Source organism: Corvus moneduloides, chromosome 2 (assembly GCF_009650955.1).
Source record: "Corvus moneduloides isolate bCorMon1 chromosome 2, bCorMon1.pri, whole genome shotgun sequence".
NCBI lineage: Eukaryota > Metazoa > Chordata > Aves > Passeriformes > Corvidae > Corvus > Corvus moneduloides.
Window position 1 is genome coordinate 41310530 of NC_045477.1, and position 21427 is coordinate 41331956.

At 37.0% G+C, this 21427-nt stretch overlaps 1 protein-coding gene across 2 annotated transcripts in view; it reads left to right on the top strand.

Moving 5' to 3' along the window:
• The window catches only part of ARHGAP42 (Rho GTPase activating protein 42), a 148594-nt gene that overhangs the window by 107146 nt on the left and 20021 nt on the right, over positions 1-21427 (top strand). For both annotated transcript variants that reach the window (XM_032099230.1, XM_032099231.1), the window contains 11 exons: positions 1058-1162; positions 4576-4705; positions 7790-7890; positions 10677-10786; positions 11542-11620; positions 12485-12524; positions 14074-14136; positions 15695-15769; positions 16445-16529; positions 17712-17770; positions 18538-18643. In XM_032099230.1, the coding sequence (XP_031955121.1) occupies positions 1058-1162; positions 4576-4705; positions 7790-7890; positions 10677-10786; positions 11542-11620; positions 12485-12524; positions 14074-14136; positions 15695-15769; positions 16445-16529; positions 17712-17770; positions 18538-18643 (953 nt within the window). The remainder of the gene's footprint in view (positions 1-1057; positions 1163-4575; positions 4706-7789; positions 7891-10676; positions 10787-11541; positions 11621-12484; positions 12525-14073; positions 14137-15694; positions 15770-16444; positions 16530-17711; positions 17771-18537; positions 18644-21427) is intronic.

The window sequence follows — 21427 nt, forward strand, 5'->3', positions numbered from 1 at the left end:
CTACACCTTTACACTGTTCCACTTACAGTAATCGATGGTATTGGTAACACAAAGCAAGCACATTAAATATGAATGATGGCATTTTTGTTGCCTGAATCTAGACTACTTCAGTAGTCAATGAAGAGAGATAAATGTTTCCACTGGATCATTCTGAAAAAGGGAAAAGAATTATGCACTGGAATACCTATGGTTCTTTACTGAGTTAGGAGACAGCTTGGACAGCCAGCTACTTAGCCCAGATGATAATGGTGTAGTATACTAAGGCAAATCTTTTTTATTGTTAGAACTTATGTTACTGTAAATGCAAATTTCTCTCTTTTTTTTTTTGTTTTCTTTACTCTTTTTTTGTAAGCTAAATTAGATATACAAAGAGAGCAGTCCATGATAAGAAATTAAATGCTTGGTATTTAACAGCAGGTAGGATGACTTAAAGCAATGTCAAAACACTTTTCAAATTTAAAGCAGAATAAGTTAGAAGGCTTTTAAAACTAAGAGATGGCAGGAATGCATTAATTCAAGAGCTAAATCTGGTTGTACCTTTTACTACTTGAACATTGTTTTAAATCAGACTTCAAAAAGGACTTTTCAACTGGATATATACAGACTATGGTGCTTCTGTTGGAGTCAATCACAGACATACCAAATAGAGTTTGCATTTTGTTCAGAGCAGGAAGAAATTGTCTGGGTTTCTTGTGTTGTGCTAACCTATCCAAAACATACTTTCTAGTCTCATTTGTGGAAAACAGGTCATAGCCCAGGCAATTACTATGAAGAAAGTGAAAAAATATTTTGAAGAAAAAACACTTCAGCTCTGAAATTTTAGACTTGGAAAATGCATGCCAGCAAAGACTCCAGCTGAAATACTGGATAAAATTACTAGGACAGTGAATTAAATTAGGGAAATTACAACTTCATGACGCAAAAGCATGTGTAACATTTCTCTTTCTTAAGGTCTCACCATGGATTCCTTCTCAGCAAAACCTTGCCTTTGAGCGTAAAAGCACAGAGTGTTCCAGGAGTTAAAAATGTATAATGCTTCTCAATTTTACCTTTTCAGCTCTTGGCCTTTCTTCAAGGACTATTTACATTTTACCATGAAGGATATGAACTGGCTCAGGAGTTTGCACCATACAAGCAGCAACTGCAGTTCAATTTGCAGAATGTAAGAACAATTTGTATTTTACATAATTCAACTTTTTAATTTGCTAATTTCGGGATATTAAAGTAGACTTACATTCATTGAAACTCTAAATCTTGCAATGTTTTAGTAAGGTGAGATCAAATTCATATATGAATAGGTAAAATTATTTTTGTAAGATTAATATAATTAAGATTCCTGACAACAAATAACTTTGGATAGTTAATTTGTGATTTCCAGATCAACACTTTGGGAGCAAGAACAAGAAAAACGGGGCAGCAGCCAAGTTTTTATTAGAAAACACAGTGGTCCAGATAGATTTTAAACTTGTATAAAAGCTTTCTTGAGAGTGAGGCCTGTCTTCTGGACTAAGTGGAGGTACCAAAATGCTCCAGCTGGTATGGGATGATACAGTTTGTCCTGCTGTCTTCTAACTTCCCACTGTATATAAAGTATACTTGGGATGCCATTCTCTGGCTGTTCTCTGTACCATTAAAGAGTAAGTGGGACTTTCTTCCATGGTGAGCAACTCTCATGAGCATTAAGTTTCACCAGAAGAAAGGATCTCTTTTTTGTGTAGAGAGTTGCTCTCAACTGAGCAGGCGGATCTTGTGCTGTAGATTGGTGTGGACTTGGTAGTCAGAGCCATACATGATCCCATTTTGGTCACCAACTGCCCAAAAATTTCATAGTTATCAAAGATGACTAAAATGCATTTAATCAATATATTTTTCCACTCATCATAACTGCTGTATGCAAGTGTATATTTATTTCACTGTGTAATCCAGATATTACTCCTCCAAGGACAAACGAGTAAGTAGGTACAAAATACCTTTACACACTTTGCTTTTAAGTGAAGTTTACGCACTCTTTGCGTGTACGGTAAAAAGTGAAGTTCAACATGTCAGCATTGGGCAAGTCTCACATTTTTCCTGACAAGTAACATCAAAGTCCAGAGCTAAATTTTTAAAAGATTTAAGTCCATTTCATTCTTTCAAGAAAAGACACATCTGACAATTTTTTGTTGCTCCATCTTCCCTTTTACATCTCTTGTTCATATATAGGTATAGATCTCATTTTAAATGCTGCTTGAGGAAATAAGGGTGAACTTCTTAGATGATTAACCTTTTCCTTTTGGATCAAAATGCAAATGGTCTCTGTCTGTAAAGTCCGTTGTCTTTTCAAATTTTGTGTTTTCTACTTTGTTTGCACTGAGACACTTTCAGATAAAGACACAAGGGGTCAGTGTTGTTGCACAGCAGTTTCACTGAAAGGGTGAAAAATGTGCTTCAGTCCAGAGATTTGCTTATTTTAATACAGCAAGTTCTGAGAGGAGCATGAGCTCCCAGCACAGACCAAAACTGGCATTGTAAGTAATCATATGTTTCTTCTATGCATGTCTCTACAGAAGCAGAATTATTAAAGGATTTTTTTTTCAATTTTAATTAAGAAATAGTTAAATTTAATGTTTTCTAAATATTATATCAGCACAAATTGAAGTTGTAAATGGATAACAGAGGTAGAGGGAGATGTGAAGTTAGGCAGAAGGATCAATGTATTATAATTTTTTTTTAATTATATATCAGAAAACATATACATGAAGATACAGTGGGGTCAGTACATCACTCACTCCTGTTACACAGCAGTATAAATTCTAGTTCCAGATCTAGATACACAACTTCCTTTTAGCCAGCTGGTTCTCTATGTACTTGTCATTCAGAGCCTCACTCAACATGAGATTGAAGTGAAATAATTTATATAAGGTAAAGACAAATTGATGACAGGGAAAAGTGTGTTCAGCCTGTCAGTAGCTGTCAAAAGTACTCCTCTCCATTGCATTGTGTGCTCAGGTCTTGAAGAATAGTTGATCTGAACTGCTGTTTCTGCTTTAAAAACGTCCTACAGGTTAGAGCAGGAACAGTAACACTTGTGGAAGAGTAGTAGCAGACTAGCAGCTCCTAAGAGGTCACCGTGTTCTAACATGACCTCTTGTCACCTTAACTGTCTCAGTTGGCCAGTGGCATACTTTGTGTGTCCATTTGGCTTTGGTTTCTGTAATTTGATTCAACGACCTGGCTGCTTAAAACTAGTCATTAAAAACTTAGTAGACAGAGATAAGCTCTCGAAATGGGGACATTCCTTTGATGGCATGTCTTTCTTAAAGGTCTCAAAATTATCTCTCTTAAGTTTGGTCTGAACTGATACTTCTTCTGAAGGACATAATCTGAAAAGTTCCGTTTAGAATTTTACCTCCCTCTCTAATGATAGTGTTTGTCTTCAAGATCAAGATTAAGTATGTATACTCTTATATTACTGTGCAACTAACTACACAAATGGCCCATGGAAAGGGAGAAGTATTCACTGGTGTATAAAATCCTGAGACTATCTTTCTGACTAGTCAGGATTTGAGTCCATAGATGACTTTGTAGAAACATTACAAAAATCTTTATTCTTTTCTATGACCTATAGGAACAGAGTGTTCAATATCTGATATTTAATCAAAACTCTGGCACCTCACAATAATTCTCTTCTACTATCCCATGCTAGATGCATGGAGAGAAACCCTAGCCTCACTGAATTCCCTAGGAAAAGGTGTCCATTTACATGCATATAATTATTAGCAAATATGGAAAATCCACCTTAGTACCATAATTGTTTGCTTCAGATGCCTGGTTGCACACATGATATTTAGGACAGACACACTTCTTCCATGCTTTTGGCACAGTTCTGCCACTTGTGACCTGTTTCTTACTTCCCATATTTTTGCTGTATTGAACTGTGGTGTTTGCATAGTCCTATCAAAACTTGTTCATGCCAGTGCCAGTAACCTGACTGTTCTGAGCAGCAGCACCTGTGACATTGCTGCAGATATGGATACATAGAACATCAGTCTCTTCCATGTGTGTAGAAAATAGAGCTGTCTGGATGCATTAGCCTGGCTTTAACCCAAACTAGCCTTTTCTGCACTGTATTTTAAGTGCTTCAGTGGGTCTTACTGCTTCAGGTTTAGGCCTAATCTATCACCAGCTTCTAGTTTAGCCAGGCTTCTGTCTGAGAATCCCAGAGTGTACAGAGAGAATGCCTGGATCTGTCTGCAAAATACTGTGTAAGCATACCTAAAGATATGAAATGACCTCCTGTCTGAGGTTAGTGACCTGCAGGAAGAGGAATGGTGCTATTCTTGGCTATGTTTTCCTTCCATTTGTGTGCTTAAGTTGAATTCTTCGTTACTGTGTTATTTCTAGGCTTCTAGCAGTGAAGAGTATTATTCTTTATTGCTTTTTTTTCTTTTTCCCCCATTTTATGTCTCTGGCAAATGCTTTTGTTGATCTCCAATACAGTCTCCTGGGCATTATTTGTAATTAGTTGTTCATTGTTATTTTGGTACTTGCATGAGATAATGTGGGGTTTTGTTTGTTTCCTTTTCTGGGTATTAGACTCGGAATAACTTTGAAAGCACTAGGCAGGAAGTGGAGAGACTCATGCAAAGAATGAAATCAGCCAACCAAGATTACAGACCACCAAGTCAATGGACAATGGAAGGCTATCTCTATGTGCAGGAGAAGCGTAAGTACAACAGAGAAGCTCCCTGCTGTTGTTTGCCCCAGTGGTTGACTGGTAGCAAGCTCTGCTCTGGCTGGCTGCCCTGCACCTTGCTGCAAACTCCAGAGACTCTGCTTTGGCTGCCTTCTGTTTCCTGTACTTTCCCTGCCTGAACAGGACCTTTAGTTCAGCCATCAGGAGCACCTTGTACCAGAGACCCCCTCTAATCCAACCACCTTAATGAACATGCACTTAATGGAAGTAAAAGATGTAAGAAAAGGTCATATGAGTACCATCTTACCATAGTTAACCACAGCCAGTTTTATCCTCAGTAGCGCTGCAAGTTTTAAGAAGGCAGTCTATTTTTAATTGAGTAATACTCATAAAAGAAATCTGTGTTAAGTGGAAATTACACTGAGCCCTGCTAATGGGGCAGGGAGAAAAGGAGTGAAGTACTGGGCACATGCTGTGCTTCATTAAATAGTGAGAGGCCAACTTGACATCTTCTTACTGAAAAGAAATTTTTATTCTGGAGTAACAGTAACAGGGTCTGTAATCACGGTGTAGTGGAAAGGTACTAGTTGTATAATTCCTTGTCATGCAAGTTTACTTACCTACAACCATTATCCTATGGGTTCTTTTCAAATTGTGAGCAACTGGGTTAAATCTTTGCTGTTCTTGAGAGTAAACTACATATATATTTATTGCTGATATTCATGGTGGGAAACATAGGTTTTTGTTAAAAAATGGCATTAGGCCATAAATTTTTTTCATTCGGATGGATAGTCAAGAGTAACAAACTTAAAGTTGCAATGCAGGTGTCTTGCTACAATTTTTTAATGAAAAAAGGTGATTTCTTAACTCATCTAAAACTGCATTGAGAGTGCTCATCCTTCTTACAATATGCTAAAAGAGATAATGAATTGCCGTCAGAGGAAAAATTGATTTAGAATAATTACAGATTTTGTTATGCTAAATGAAAATAACTTAAAATATAAGAGCAGAACAGCTAACTTCTGAGGGTACATAACCATTTGAATTTTCAATTCCTGACTTTACTTTCTTCCAAAACACAGGCAATAGGAGAGCTTTCTCAAAGTCAGCATAACAGACCATGTAAATTTCCACAGTTAAATTTCTGGATTGCCTGACATCCAACTAACAGGACTGATGCAGTCTCTCATATAACCACCACCTTTGTGGGTACACTGAGAAGGCAAAGCCTTTGTATCTATGGTAAAACTACTAGGTTTGTTTTCAACACATTTTATTTAATTAAATAAAATTTAAAATTAATTTTTTTAACATTAAAAAAAAAAAAAACCAAACACAAACCCCTTAAGGCACTTTTTTTTTTTTAAAGTCAGAGGTCTTTCATTTTGTCTTGGTTCCAGACAGGACAGGGTTAATTTTTGCAGTAGGCAGGAGCTGGGCATGACTAGGTCCTCATTCAAGACCATCTCTCATCATTTTTTGGGGATGGGGGAAGGGATCCCTTCTGGGTCCCTAAGGTGGTGGAGGGAGCGCTCAGGTATTGTCAGGTGTTTCCATGTGGTGAGCACTCACGTGTGATTCATTTGCCTCTTGTACACTCTGTTATTAATGTTGTTGCTGCTGCTGTTTGTTTTCTTATTTCATTGCTGTCTCCAGTAAATTGTTCTTATCTCAACCCATGATCTTTACCCTTTATGCCTCCAATTCTTCTCTCCAGCCCACTGCAGGGGAGAGAGGGGAAGGATGGGGGAGGAAGTGAGTGGTGCATGATTTGACGTGTTTTGGTAGGAACACTAAATTGGGGAATACCATTCCTAAACCACAACACATTTTAAAAAGAATTGATAGGTCTGTACATACTGTAGCTTGAAAAAATCACTATCATGTTTTTCTCAGGAGTAACTCTCATTGAAGAATCTGGAGACTTGTGTTGCTCTTTGCTACAGTGAACTTCCAGAAAATATGGGAGATCTTATCGGTACTTCTAGGATGTAAAGAGAATTCTGGAAATTGTGGGAGAATTCAGTCCATGTCCTCACAGCAAAAGAACACTTTATAAATACCTGTATCTAAACTGCATTAGTGTGAACCAAGTTTAAAATACCACTGAGCTTAAGCTCAAGAGGGTTCTGTGTTTAGATTCACTAAAGGTTCACAACAGTGCCCAAATAATCCAGCAGTGAAAACATCTGCATCAGAGGTCCTATACTTGGAGTAGGATTAAGAGGTAGTATGATGTGACCTCTCCAGGATAAGGCATGCATCCACTTACTTGGGGATTGCTGTAGATCTCACCTATAGCTATCCAAATTGAAGAAAAGTGAATCCCTAAGTACAGTACAGTATACTTTGTGAACATGTGCAAGTGTCATTTTGTGGACATGGTCAGTTGTGCACCACTGTTACAGCCACCTCTTCCCTCCAAGGCATAAAAGGCCAATGTTTCTTGCTGAAGGCACTGCCTCTGCCACCCTACATTTTATCCCTCATCTCTAAACCAATGTGTTTTAGAGTGCACAGTTCCTTTGCTTTTTTTCATAGAAATCTGTCAGTGTTTAACTACATAAGATTAAATCTCTCTCTGAGCTGGTGCCATTTTACCCACTCCCTTAAGGTAACCTGTAGAAGAACAGCCTTTCTATGATACTACCAAAAGCATTTATTACCTTTGACAAGAACTCTGAAAGTAAATGAAAATACAGTCTCACTTTCTGACTTCATTCAGTTTTCTGCATTTAATACCAGACTTCCAAGCTTCCCTAAGAGAAAGGATCTAATACTGAGCTGGGTTTCCCTTGGGTTGATAAAGTCACAACTGTATTTTCTAGGCAGAAAAATCCTCAGGTTTTGTTCTTGCCTGTTTCCTGCCTTGTTACCATAATAGAATGCTGTTACCCATCCAGTTGCCAAAGAAAGTCAGTCTGCTGGAACTTTGTTGGGCAACCTTATCAAGCCGCAATATTTGAAAATTATACCTGAAAAACATGTTCAGATTAAATAATGAGTAGGCTGTATGTGGGTGCTGCTATGTTTCATTTTTCTACTCTTACCTAATTCCAACTATAATAGTGATAAAATGACTGTTACTTTTAATACTATCTCTCTTCACTCTAGGACCCCTTGGATTTACATGGGTAAAACATTACTGCACTTATGACAAAGGAACAAAAACTTTTACAATGAGTATAGCTGAAACAAAATCTGGTGGAAAAGTGGTGAGTTGCGCGTAGATGAACACATAAATGAGCTGTATATTCCATCTTTTATATTAAGCATTTAAGAACTGCTAAAAGAAAAAAATGCAAACAGCATTGATGCCATGATGATTTTTTGCCTTTTCTCTTATACCTCTATTATACCTTTTTACAACTTCTGTATTCTTAGTGCTTTTTGCCTACATTCTTGGACTTGTCAAGCTGAGAGACTAAACATTTTAGAAGCTTCATAGGTAGAGGATAGTGTGCCCCAGACCCCAAAGTCCTCTCCAGAACACATTCTGTAAACTAAGATAGAACCATCCAGGGGAAGGTTCCTCGAGGAGAAGGGCTCACTCGAGCCTCTCATTGGGGAATCTTTGATAGATATGCTAATTAGTAAACCTATAATGTTATACCCGATCTTTTGGGGGTGTGCATTGTGGTGTGCACTGAGGTGCATTCTACCTGGACATGTGCACCTAATGATCCTTAAAATAAATACCAAGGTAAAATCCCTTTTCCCCTTCTAACCGTGTATGACTCTTGATTTTAAGACCAGGAAAAGGCATCAGCATAAGGCTGTTTTCATTGATGAAGCAGTGCACGTATTATATATATAGCATGGATAAATATTTAATATTTCTTTTAAAACATATTTAAACCACATATTAAATAATTTCTCTAATGTGGTTATTGTAAATGCATAGGAAATTTATCACATTTGCACAGAATCATAGAATGGATGAGGTTTGGAAGGAGGCTCTGGATATCTCTAGTATAAACTCAATGCAGGGTTAACCAGAACAGGTTGGTGAGGTCTGGATCCAGTCAGGTTTTAGATATCTCCAGGGATAGAGCCCTCTATGAGCAACCTGTTCCAGTGTTTGACCACCATAAAAAAGCTTTCTCTTAAGTTCAAATGGAATTACTTGTATTTGTGTTTGTGCCCATTGCCTCTTGCCCTTCCACTGGGCACCACTGGGAAGAATCTGACTCAGTCTTCTTTACGTCTTCCCATGAGGTATTCCCATAAGGATCAGTCACTGATATGATCCCTCTTCTCCAGGTCGTACAGTCCCTGCTCTCTCAACTTCTCCTCATATGACAGATCACAGGATCGTCAAGATTGGAGGAGACCTTCAAGAGCATCTGTCCAACCGTCAGTGTAGCACCACCATAATCACCCCTAAACCATATCCCCAAGTGCCACATCCAGGCTCCTCTTGGACACTTCCAGAGATGGTGACTCCACCACCTCCCTGGGCAACTTACTCCAATGCCTGGCCACCCTTTCAGTGAAAATTTTATTTTTAATATCTAATCTGAGCCTCCCCTGGCACAACTTAAGGCTTCTCCCTCATGTCCTTTCACTTAAGACATGGCAGAAGAGACCACCTCACTAAAGCCTCCTTTCAGGTAGTTGTGCCCTAAGTCCTCAATGACCTTGGTAGCCTGGACTTGTCCCTAGCACATCACTGCCTCTCGTACCAGAGAGCCCAGCACTGGACACAGCATTCCAAGTGTACCTCACCAGTGCTGAATGCAGGGTGAGGATCACCTTCCTCCACTTGCAGGCAGTACCCTGCCTGATGCATCCCAGGAGGCTGGTGGTTTACAGCAAGGTCACATTGCCGGCTCATGATCAACTTGTTGCCTGCCAGAACCTGTAATTCCTTTTCTGCCAAGCTGCTCTCCATCCTGTCAGCCTCAGCCTGTCCTGGTGCCTGGACTTATTTCTATTCATGCTGAACAGTATTAACCCCTTGGGCATACCATTAGTGCCTGGCTGCAGCTGGACTTCTGCTGTGAGCTCAGCAGTTCAGGCAGTTCTCAGTCCACCTCACCACATTGCCCCTACTTCACCTGTACTGATCTATGAGGATGTAGTAGGATGTAGTGTCGAAAGCCTGGCTAAAGTTGAGATAAACAATATTCATTGTTCTTCCATCATGCACTGAGCCATCCATCACATTGGAGAGGGCTGTCAGGTTGATCCTGTGTGATTTTTCCTTTATTAAATTCATGCTGAATGCTTCCAGTCACCTTCTGCCCTTTAAATGTTTGGAAATGCTTTCCATGATTATTCACTTCATGACCTTCCCAGGGATAAAGGTGATGCAGACTGGCCTATAGTTCCCCATAAGATGAGAGGAAATGGCCTCAAGTTGCATTAGGGGAGGTAGGTATTACAAAAAATTTGTTCACCAAAAAGGTTGTCAACCATTGGAACAATCTGCCGGAGAAGTGGTTGAGTCACCAACCCTGGAGGTATTTAAAAGATGTGTAGATGGTTTAATTGTGACCTTTTCCAACCTAAAAGGTTCTATGATTCTATATCCTTCTCCTTGCTCTCTTTGAAGACAGGAGTGACATTTGCTTCCTCCCATTCCTCAGAATCCCCAGTTGTGTCAGCCTTGCCAATGTTACAGTGAGGTCTCACGATCACGGTGGTCAGAATTAGGAGTTGATTTTATTCTTCAGAAATCTTTTTATCTGCGTATGAGAGTTGGCAGAATTACATGATCTTCATCCTAACATGCATGTAATCAAGTTATATACACAGGTGTTTTTAAGGTTTGAATTTAGGGAATTTTCTGAAATATAATGATTTAAAAACAAATATATGACAGAAAACTATTAACTGTAGTCTTAATATACAGAACAAATATTGTATCTATTCGTAAACAATTGTAAACCCTGTGTTAAGACATGTTCTTTGGACTGTTCATGCAGTTAAATTTAAGATGCAGCCAAGGGGCATAAGCGTACTGCCTGTGCTAATTTCATTTTATTTTGTTTTGTAGAATGGCCTTGTCACAAGCTCACCAGAAATGTTCAAGCTGAAATCTTGCATCAGAAGAAAGACAGATTCAATTGACAAACGTTTCTGTTTTGATATTGAAGTATTTGAGAGGTTTGTTTCCGTTGTATTAAGAATTTGAAAATAATTGCAACCAATATATGATAATTACACCTATAATAGGAACACATGTTTATCAGTATATTTGTATACAGGCAAACTAGGCTTTCAAGACTTAATACTTCTTTGTTCAAACCTGGTTTTCTTAATTAAGTTGAATACAAAGCATTTGTGTTGTCTTTACTACGTTATGTTTGCATTCAGATACAACATGGATTCTTATGGAACGCGTAGCAAAACTCACTACCCTTTTAGAAACAGATCATAAATATTTTTATAAATACTTGTTAATAAGCATATTCTGTACAAATTTCTATTGCTTTCAGAAATGTATAGTAGCACGGGGTTTTTTCTACATTTTTTTTCCACTTACTCCTGGATATTATATGAGATACATGAGAACAGCTTTCCTGTATTTAAGGTATAGGTACACAGTACTTTGTGGGAGTATTTTTTCCAAGCTTGGGAATAAAGAGAAATATTGAATTAATTTCTGTGTTAAAATATGGTAGACTGACTTTTGTAGTTATTCTCTTTAAAAATATTTTATGGCTGTTAGCAAACTTTCAAAAAACAGACATGTGTTATACCTAGCTCAAAATTATTCTGTTATGTCAGAAGCTATCAACTTTCTCTAACTTCTGCCTGTCTTTTATATATTCACTTCACATCACTATCCATTCGGATTCTGGATTTGGATACTGTTTGAGAAAAATAGTAACTTCAGTGAATGTCTGTGTTTCTGACAGACCTGGAATCATCACACTACAAGCTTTTTCAGAATCCAACCGAAAACTTTGGCTTGAAGCTATGGATGGAAAGGAACCAGTAAGGATATTTTTAAATTTTCTTTTCATTTTAAAGTTTTCTGGCTCACATATTAAAAAAAGAAGCTAGTATACATGTCAGATATTCTGTTGCAATACCAGCAAATACAATTCTTTTCTTTGTGAGACACTAATGCAAGTACATAGTGAAGATAAGTACAAAGTAGAAAAGAAGATCTATTATTATAAGTCTACGTTTATATATCATTATTTTATGTTAGGATATTTTAAGTAATAATAATTAAAGTAATATGATAGCATGTTGTCTAATAGGATCCATGGTTCAGGTAACATATGTGAAGTGGTAGTTATTACAATGGTAAAGAACAGCCATCTTTTGGGCAGTGTGCAGTGTCATGGAGTAATAAACAATTAGTACCATCTCAAAAGGCATTGCTGACAGCAGAAAGAAGTGTTGAAAGCTACTGAGAGACAGGCTTGTCTGAGTTTTCTTCCCTACTCTTAAAGTAGTCACTGGGTGAGGGTGATGTTAGACCTGTATCTGATAGGAAAAGAATGGTTGATCAGTTTTATGAAATAGATGAGTGTTTTTACATGCTTCTTGTTTGACTGAACCAGTACAGAAATTATAATCACTAGCTGTTTTGAAATTTAACCCATTTGGACTCAGTAAGTCTGATTTCTAATGCATTGGTTGCATTATGGTAGCAGAGAGCTGTTAACCCAGCTGTGTGCTGCAGCAGTAAATGTCAAGAGATGGTGGAAGGCAGGATTGGAATTTCCCTAGCAGCAGTCTAGTACATAGCACGTTGCAACTACTAACAAACATGGCAATAAAGGATGTAAAGCACAAACACTGTCCTATTGCATTGTTGTTGTTTGGTTGTTTTTTTTTTTCTTGCAGATATACACACTGCCGGCCATAATTAGCAAGAAGGAAGAAAGTAAGCTCTTTATGTTGAGTTACCATATGTAGCTAGATTTCTGTAATGTTACAGTTTCTTGATATGCGTGTGGGAGAAAGAGATTAATTTTATTTTTATTGCTGTGAAATAACTTTCTTGGATATCTAAACTTCCCCTGGCACAACTTGAGGCTATTTCCTCTTGTTCTATTGCTTGTTACTTGAGAGAAGAGGCCAATCCCCACCGTGCTACACCCTCCTTTCATGCAATTTTAGAGAGTGATAAGGTCCCCCTGAGCCTCCTTTTCTCCAGGCTAAACACCCCCAGCTCCCTCAGCTGCTCCTCACAGGACTTGTGCTCCAGCCCCTTCCCCAGCTCCGGTGCCCTTCTCTGGACACGCTCCAGCCCCTCAATGTCTTTCTGGCAGTGAGGGGCCCAGAACTGACCACAGGATTGGAGGTGTGGCCTCAGCAGTGCCGAGTACAGGGGGACGGTCACTGCCCTGGTCCTGCTGGCCACACCACTGCTGATGCAGGCCAGGATGCCATTGGCCTTCTTGGCCACCTGGGCACACTGCTGTCTAGCGTTCATCTGCTGCCAAACAGCACTCCCAGGTCCTTTTCCACCAGACAGTTTTGCAGCCCCTGCCCCCAGCCTGTAGCACTGCCTGGCGTTGCTGTGACCCAAAGTGCAGGACCTAGCACTTGGCCTTGTAGAGCCTCACACAATTGGCCTTGGTCCATCACATCTTTATAGTTTTAGGTGTATATGCACCTATTAGACATACACCGAGTAACAAAACTAGTGTATTTAAGGGTACTGTGAGATTTGTAAGCATAATTGTATTAACACTGTATTAACACATTGGTTATTAACATCATATTATATTAACACAAAGATATAAAAATAATTTAAATAATATGTCTGAGAAAGAGATTTGTAAAATTTGGATATGCATCTTCATTGGAGGTATATTTGAGACTCTGAAAATCTGAAATTTAAGCCACTATATCTGTTCTTTTGTATGATGGCATTTATTTTAATGCTAACAAATAACAATTAATAATGATGTTAATTAAAGTATGCTGTTTAAAGATCTTTATTTAGGTAGTTAGAGCAGTGGGCATTGAAGATGCAACATTAATGAGAAATACGTTCATTTGAAATAAGATGACTAATTAAACTCAATAACAAGGATTGTTTTCTTACATTACCATTTTATGAGTGATTATGTGCATATGCAAGGAACAAAGAATATTATTGGGTTAAAACCAATGGATATATTCTAGTCATAATGTAGGTCCTGGACTCTTAAAAGCATTTTGCTCAGCAGCTTCCAACTGTATTTTTAGAGAGGCTGCTGATTGCTGAGAAAGACAGTAGAATATTAAGCTTCTAATGGTACAGAATGACCATAAAGTTGGGTTGTGAATGCTAAGGATATATGTACAAAGACCCTATTACACAACAAATATCATAATGTTATGGATAACCGTGTATCAGCCCTCCTTGACTAGTGTGTGAATGTAGTTAAACAGAAGATTTTGTATATTGATGTTGGAAAGTAATTACCCTTTTTTTTTTATAGTGTTCTTAAATGAAGCAGGTTTCAACTTCGTGAGGAAATGTATTCATGCTGTAGAAACAAGAGGTGTGTATTAAATCAGAAATAAGGTATTAGATTGCTATGACTTTTTTTCTAAAATATTACTTCTTTAATTCTACATGTTTTACATCTGTGCTTTGAAGGGCATCCATCATTTGGGTTGGACTTTTCACATTTTATCTATGTACTTTACACTCAAAATTGTTGTCTCCAGTTCCAACAATTCTTAACATATAATTTAAGTGAGGTTTTTAAACTTTTTCTGTAATTTCTTGTTGATTAGACAGCTTAATAGACAATTGCACACATCTTTAGTCTTTAATTTGTGTGCACTGACTTGTCTTTTCCTGTGATACAACTGTAGGGAGTCTCAGCTCCCAACTTTGGTTTCAGATGTGTGAAGACCCAAAAGTGACATCAGCATTCTCTGCTGGTACAGCTGATTTTTTGCAGAGTATAACTCCTATCATTTTATTCACTCATGTTGTACATTGGTTTTGAGGTTTTTTTAATATTTAGTAACATTTAATGTTTAGCAATGCTCATTTTTGATAGTGGGAATGTAAAAAAAGGGAGGAATAATCACTCTCCTGATAAGGTGGTATCTTACAACTCACAGTAAGTTTTAAATGGAGAGTTATGGCTGTATCATCTCCCAGACAATAAGATAGCCTTTTCTTGAACTGTCAGTGTGCAGATCTCTTCTAATCCAAAAGTGGTCTCTCTGTGCAACTTTGAGCTCAACATGAACCCCGTTTCTCAGCCAACAATGTTACCATTGTTGAATCACTGCTGACTCAGAGCTTGCATTATTTTCTGGGGCAGAGAGGGTTTCGAAACGAAACACCTAGGTTAGCAAAGTGAGATCAGATTTAGGAATGCTGTTTTCAAAGGAAAAGTAGACAATTTTTAAATGGTAAGGCTTGAAGTGGGGAGAATGGAGGACATTTAAGTCCTGCTGATTTTAAAAAGCAGTTAAAAATAATAAAATAATCATGACTGAAATAATCAAATACTGTATTCTGAATGTCACTCTTGAAACATTATTTGTTATTATTATCTGTGCTATTTAAAAAGGCCTGGCAATTTTAACTGGCAACACAAATTCTCAACTGATGTGTTAAAACAGTATACAGTATATATTTTTATTTTCAAATAAATGACAATCACATCTTATTTGAAAGGGATGATGGTCTAAGCAAACATAGATGCATAGTAATTCCACTGACATCTAGGCAATATAAACCTGTTGGTGTGTAATGTGTTTTAAGACTGCTTTTGGGTCTTATTTTACACTTTTTCTAGCCATCACCTTGTTGTTTGCTAATATGGGTCATTTCCATGCAGAAGGGTTCTGTTAATGTAAAATTATGCATAATGTATAGTATGGTGTGGACTCAGTGGAATGAATTTTTTTAATATCCCACAAGAGAGTGCAGTAGGGTAAAGCAGTACTTAACAATGTAATGGTACAGTCTTCCATAAATACATTTAGATGTTTTGAAAACATACACCAAGGAAGCATCAGCATGTATTGAAATAACCATATTTTCATTATTTGCATTATTTGCATTATTTTCATTTACTTGTTTTCCCAATGTAGGTATTACAATCCTGGGGCTGTACAGAATAGGTGGTGTAAATTCCAAGGTGCAAAAGCTGATGAATACCATATTTTGTAAGTATGTCAAGTGAACCTTTGTCAGTGTGCAGTGTGTGCTGTGGTCCCTTTTGCCTTAACTGCTGTGCTCAGAAGAGTGTGTCATAATATTCACAGTTTTGTGTGTGCACTTACTGCCACTAAATTGTTTTCACTCTTAAAATGAGTGATTCGTCTGTAGTTGGTTGTGTGCATTAGTATTCACTTCTGCATGTTACACATGAGCAAATTACTAATAAAAATGCTTTTCTTCTGGCTTTAAAGTTCTATTTATTGATATGTATTTGGCTTGTTCCAGAAGTTCTCCAAAGCTTAGTTCCGTAACACATCATGGCTTAGCTTAATAGACATTCATTCCAGTCTTCCACTTTTCTTGCTAATTGAGCTCTCTGATGCCTGTGTTTGCATGTCTAAGACAAATGCATTGGTAATTCTCTGTGGATTTGGGCTTACTTAACCCTTTGATACAGTGCATATAGTTAATGTTTACAGTTACTAACCATGAGCACTGAATTTATTTTTATTAGTACTTTGGCAGAGATGAAAAAATTTAAATTGATCAGATTGGTGATTAGTCTAGCTAATAAATAATCAGTTGAGCTAAATGGCTGATCTAGTAGCTTTTGTTTTGCTACTTTTCTGGTTAATGCATTAGTCAAACTGTAACAAAATCCTAATTCAAATTTTTACCAGCCCCTAAATCTCCTCCTGATATGGATATTGATATGGAACTTTGGGACAATAAAACAATAACAAGTGGACTAAAAAACTACCTCAGGTAAGTATGATCCCACACAGTCTCAGTATTCGTTTTCTGGCCCAATAATCTTTGGCTTGTTAATATCATATTACATTTCTTGTATCCATTGCTATGGTAATAATTGAGTATTTTATTATCCTGCTTAATATTCCCATGATTATGTATAATAATACATACCTTCTACCTTTTTAAGCTAATCCTGCCTTATATAGTTCTAAATTCAATTAATTGCATGTTTTTATTTAAATTTTTTGTGTTAACCACAAAGCATGTTGTGCTCAGTCTTTTGTTTGCAAATCCATTAAGTTGTATGCCATAAGATTTCATGACATTATGGTTGAATAAAAGTCCCAGCAAAAGCATGGGTTTTTATCTTATGCTCTTAATATCTTCGCAAATAAAACATCCCTCCTGTCATTTTTGCTGATAAGAGACGGAATATTCAGAAATTATGGTACTTCTGAGATAACACTTTCGGATTGCAATATGTAATGTTCAAAAGAGACATAATAAAAAGCGTCCAGCCCAGATGGTGGGTGTTCCGTGCCTTCTAAAAATCTGGATTTCCTAAACAATTCACTAACAAAGAGCAGCATCAGAAATCCCTATTAACCTGGAAAACATGCCTAGAGTTTATAGCAGAATGCTCATGTACATTTCATTGAAAAGACTGGCTTTGATTGAAGAAATTTATAATGTATCTTCAGAAGCACAAGTCATTGTAGCTACTGTGTGTGTGAAATTAGGACATGAGCTAGCAAGCAGTAGCTGTTTGTCTGTAAGGCAACTCACAGTCTGCCTTTCAGAGAATGACTCTTTTAAGATCTCTCAGATCAGAATTTCAGTCCCAAATTTCATTGTATTTTTGACTTTCTTGGGCAAAAGGTTGCTTCTGCAGCCCACTATACCATGTCTGCAGCTGTATTTATTCCTGTCCTACAATATGTAAGACAGGAAACATTAAGGCTCTGTGCTGAAGTAACATTTTCCTTATTAACTTACATGGTGACACCAGATTAAACTGATTTTCAGACTGTGTACATGACTGAGTTGTATGCTACTTGTTATCAGTCATCACTGAATTGGATTTCCTAGGACCAGTAGAATATTGTGCAGATGTTGAGGGCTGTCATAATCACACTCATAAAACTTAGATTTTGATTCTGTTTTAAATATCCTTTTTGGTTTTTTTACACCCAGATGTCTTTCAGAACCACTGATGACTTTCAAGCTGCACAAAGATTTCATTGTTGCTGTTAGTAAGTAAAAAGTAAAATGATAAATACACTTTCATGAAAGTAATATTGTTTCTCACCTCTAATCTCCTCAGTCACTATCTTTACTTTTCTCCTTGCTCTAATATGCAGCGGTACAGCCCTCAAAACAGAGAAGTCACACTAGATGAAGCTATTCAGTGGTTTGTTTTCATCTTTTTAGTGGTTCTGTGTGACTGCCTTCTGCATGAAGTTTTGAACCCTCATTTAGATGTTTGCTTGTTTTATATAGGCTGATAATTCTTTTGTAACATTCATCCCTCTCATCCAGGGACCTTTATTTTCCTAGCTTGCCTTGAGAAATCAGAAAGGGCAAAAATGAGCTCCTTTCACAAATGGAGTAATTGGATACAAAGGTAGCAGAGATTGTTTTTCTAATGACTTCAGTTTCGAATTTGAATGTATTTCTCTGTTTTCTCTTGTCTTGATAAGAATAAAAGACACGAAATAATTTTAGCTATTTTAATCTATATTTCTTAGATTAAATCTTAGACTCCACTGAAGTGACACATCGGGTCAATATTGCCATTAATTTGTTGGCTCCAGTATTGATAGGAATTGCTTTAGGCGATACTTGAAATACCGATTTCACAGTCTAATAAATATAATCAAATTTTCCTGATGATTTGAAAGCTGATTTTGTTTGGCTTCTCTTAATGCATGTTTGTGTTCGCATACAGGCACTGATGCCATTAGTTGTCACTTCTTAGCACATGTTCTGATTTATCAACAATTTGTTTTCTGTTCAATAGAGTCAGATGATCAGAACTACAGAGTTGAGGCGGTGCATGCGCTTGTGCATAAATTACCAGAGAAGAACAGAGAGATGCTGGACATCCTTATTAAGCACTTGGTCAAGTAATTATTCTTTTATTTTTCTCTTTGATATCGTTGTAAGATATCATTTCTGTTTTAAATTTGTCAGTGTTGCTTAATCCATTCTCTGTGTTGAAACAACGACACTTGAAATTACATTTGATTTCTAAAATGCTGTTCAACTTAACTGGAATAATATTCTCTGTAGAAACAAAATAAAAACATCATAAAGTGTCACCAAGATGGCCAACTAGGTTTCTAAAATAAACCTAGTCAATGTTTTCATTCATGTTCTTACTACAGGGATTTGTAACCAAATAAATTTAAGAAACATCTAAAACTGTGCCACGATTGATGGAAAACGCTGGTTTGAATCTGTATCAAAGTTCCAGAGTGTTTCAGGAATGAGATAGATTAGAAATGAGACAGACTGAGATAGACAATATGATAATTCTTGTTCTTCATGTTTGATATTATTTTTCTCTCTAACAAGTCTGAAGTGTTGTATCACTCAAAAGCACTAATTTTAAGTATTATTATTTATATTTTTGATATCTATATAGATATCCCACTTTTGAATCTCCCTTAATATTACCTTGATTTTTAATTGTTAGATGGAAAAGATTTGGCATTTCTTTAAATTGGTAACCTTTTGTCTTTACAGAATTACACTTGGCATGCGCTGGGAGATAAAAAAATACAAGTTTTTATTCTCTTATGTCTCTCTGTATCACTAGTTGTGATTACATACTGTTACGGCATTTTACTTCATCCTGTTTCTGCATCAAATGTTATTTGTATAAGTTTCTGTACATCTTTGGTTAGTTTTCACTAGTATTTGCTGAATACTTTTTAATACGTATTATTCCTTCTGATTTAGGATGCTGTATACTTTTTAGTACATTTATCAGTCATCTGGGAATGTGAATAGTGAAACAGTAGTTGTTCAGATAATGCTCACGTGACTAAGACGTGGAAGACATGAGAGGACTCCTTGTGGTTTTCATTCAATTCACTATGTCCCAGGTGTTTTGCTTTTCTCATCACAGCTTGATAAGGCTGCAATAAGCTGTCTACAGTAGGACCTAGTGCAGTTTTGCTTCCTGTTATAGAAATGAGAACTTTGAAAATTTCTTTAGCCCGTTATGTCATTAGCACCTGGAGAACTAACATTATAGCAAGCTGCTGTAAATGCTTTCGTTGCAAAACCTGATTAGGCAGACCTTGCCTCTCGTTATCCTTGGGCTGACACAGAGAACCAGATGGAAAAAAGTTTCATAAGTTTCTTTACTCACGGAAGTGTTTAATTAACTAAAAAATACAATACCTACTCCCTTGTAACCCTCAGGCAAGTGAAAGCATTTAGTGAAGGATTAACAATTTTGTAAAAGCTGCTGGTCTGGAAGCCCCAATATTAGAGAGATAGAAGCATAGGAACTGACTTATTTGTCAGTGGAATTACTGTAAGGCAAGCATTACTTTCATGACCTCTTTTCCTGGCCTCCCTATTCTCAGTGTGATCTCAGATGCAATTCCAAAGAAAAGCATACCTGTAGTATTCCCTTCTTTAATTGTTCTCTTTAACTCTTGCTTTTCTCATCTTCGTTATGATTCTCATTTCATATAGATAAAATCTTAGTTTTACACTGAGTGCCTTCAGTACTTTTCTTTCCAACATTCAATTCACCCCTTCTAATTTCCATATAATTTGCCAGCTGTTGTTTATGCTAGCAATTCTAATGAGACTGAATTTAAAATTAGTCTTGAGTGTATTAGCCATCTTCCTCCCTCATCTTTTTCCTACCACTGTGTGGAGATTTTTCAAGGAACAAATAAATGGCAAGTAAAGTGCCTAATTTTATGAAAATAGGAAAACTTGGGGGGAAAAAAAAATCCAACCTCCTGTTTTCTTCATTCTTTTGTTGAAAATCCAATTTCAAAGTGTTTATTCCTTTCCCTGTATTTCTTTTAGCTATTCAGTTCCTTTATAAATGCTTTTGCAGAAAAGTGAAAATATTGTAGCTCTGGGTTCTAAAATAAGGATAATATTATTTTTTCTTGGTTTAACTCATAGGGTCTTTACATCTTTTCCTAGCCTGTGTTCCTGTGTAAATTTAAATAGGATCTAGATGATGTGGGATGTAGATCATACTACAAACAAACAAACAAACAAACAAAACTGGCAAATCCTGAAAAGCACCCTGCAGAGAGGTGATACTGCATGGATACATAGTCAGTAGCTAGGCAAACATGGCAAGTTTGGTGTTACTTTCACGAGGGTAACTCATTTTTTGGTTTTTAAACACACCTAGTCAAATTATGTCTCCTCTAAAGAATGAATCATTCTTTGGTATGATTTAACAACACAATACTTTTCTGTGGTAGGTAGTTGGGAGTCTGCAGTCTGGCAGTATCACAAATTTGCTGGTGATACATCAAAGAAAGAGATTTTGAGGAGAAAGCAACAGCACCTCAGTGAATGCCCTACAGCTACCTGAAATGCATGATTACCTTAGCTTGTGTCTGTGCTGTAGCTCAGCACCAGTAGGAGTAGGTCAGGGGAAAGTGGCTATCAAAGTGATCCATTTACAGCCCTGGGTTCTTTCTCTTTTGCAAGAAATCAAGCCTTTGAAATGCTTTGTAGAAAGCCCTTTCTGGTTGCAGTGTTATTAAATTCACCATTTCTTTTATTAACCAAGCTACCAAATTTGTAACCAAGGAAACCTAAACACCAGACAAACACTACCTTCTCTCTTACACTATAAGATTTTAATGTTTGTGTAACAGACCTCTACGGTTACCGTGCAGAGTAACATTGCAAAGGGA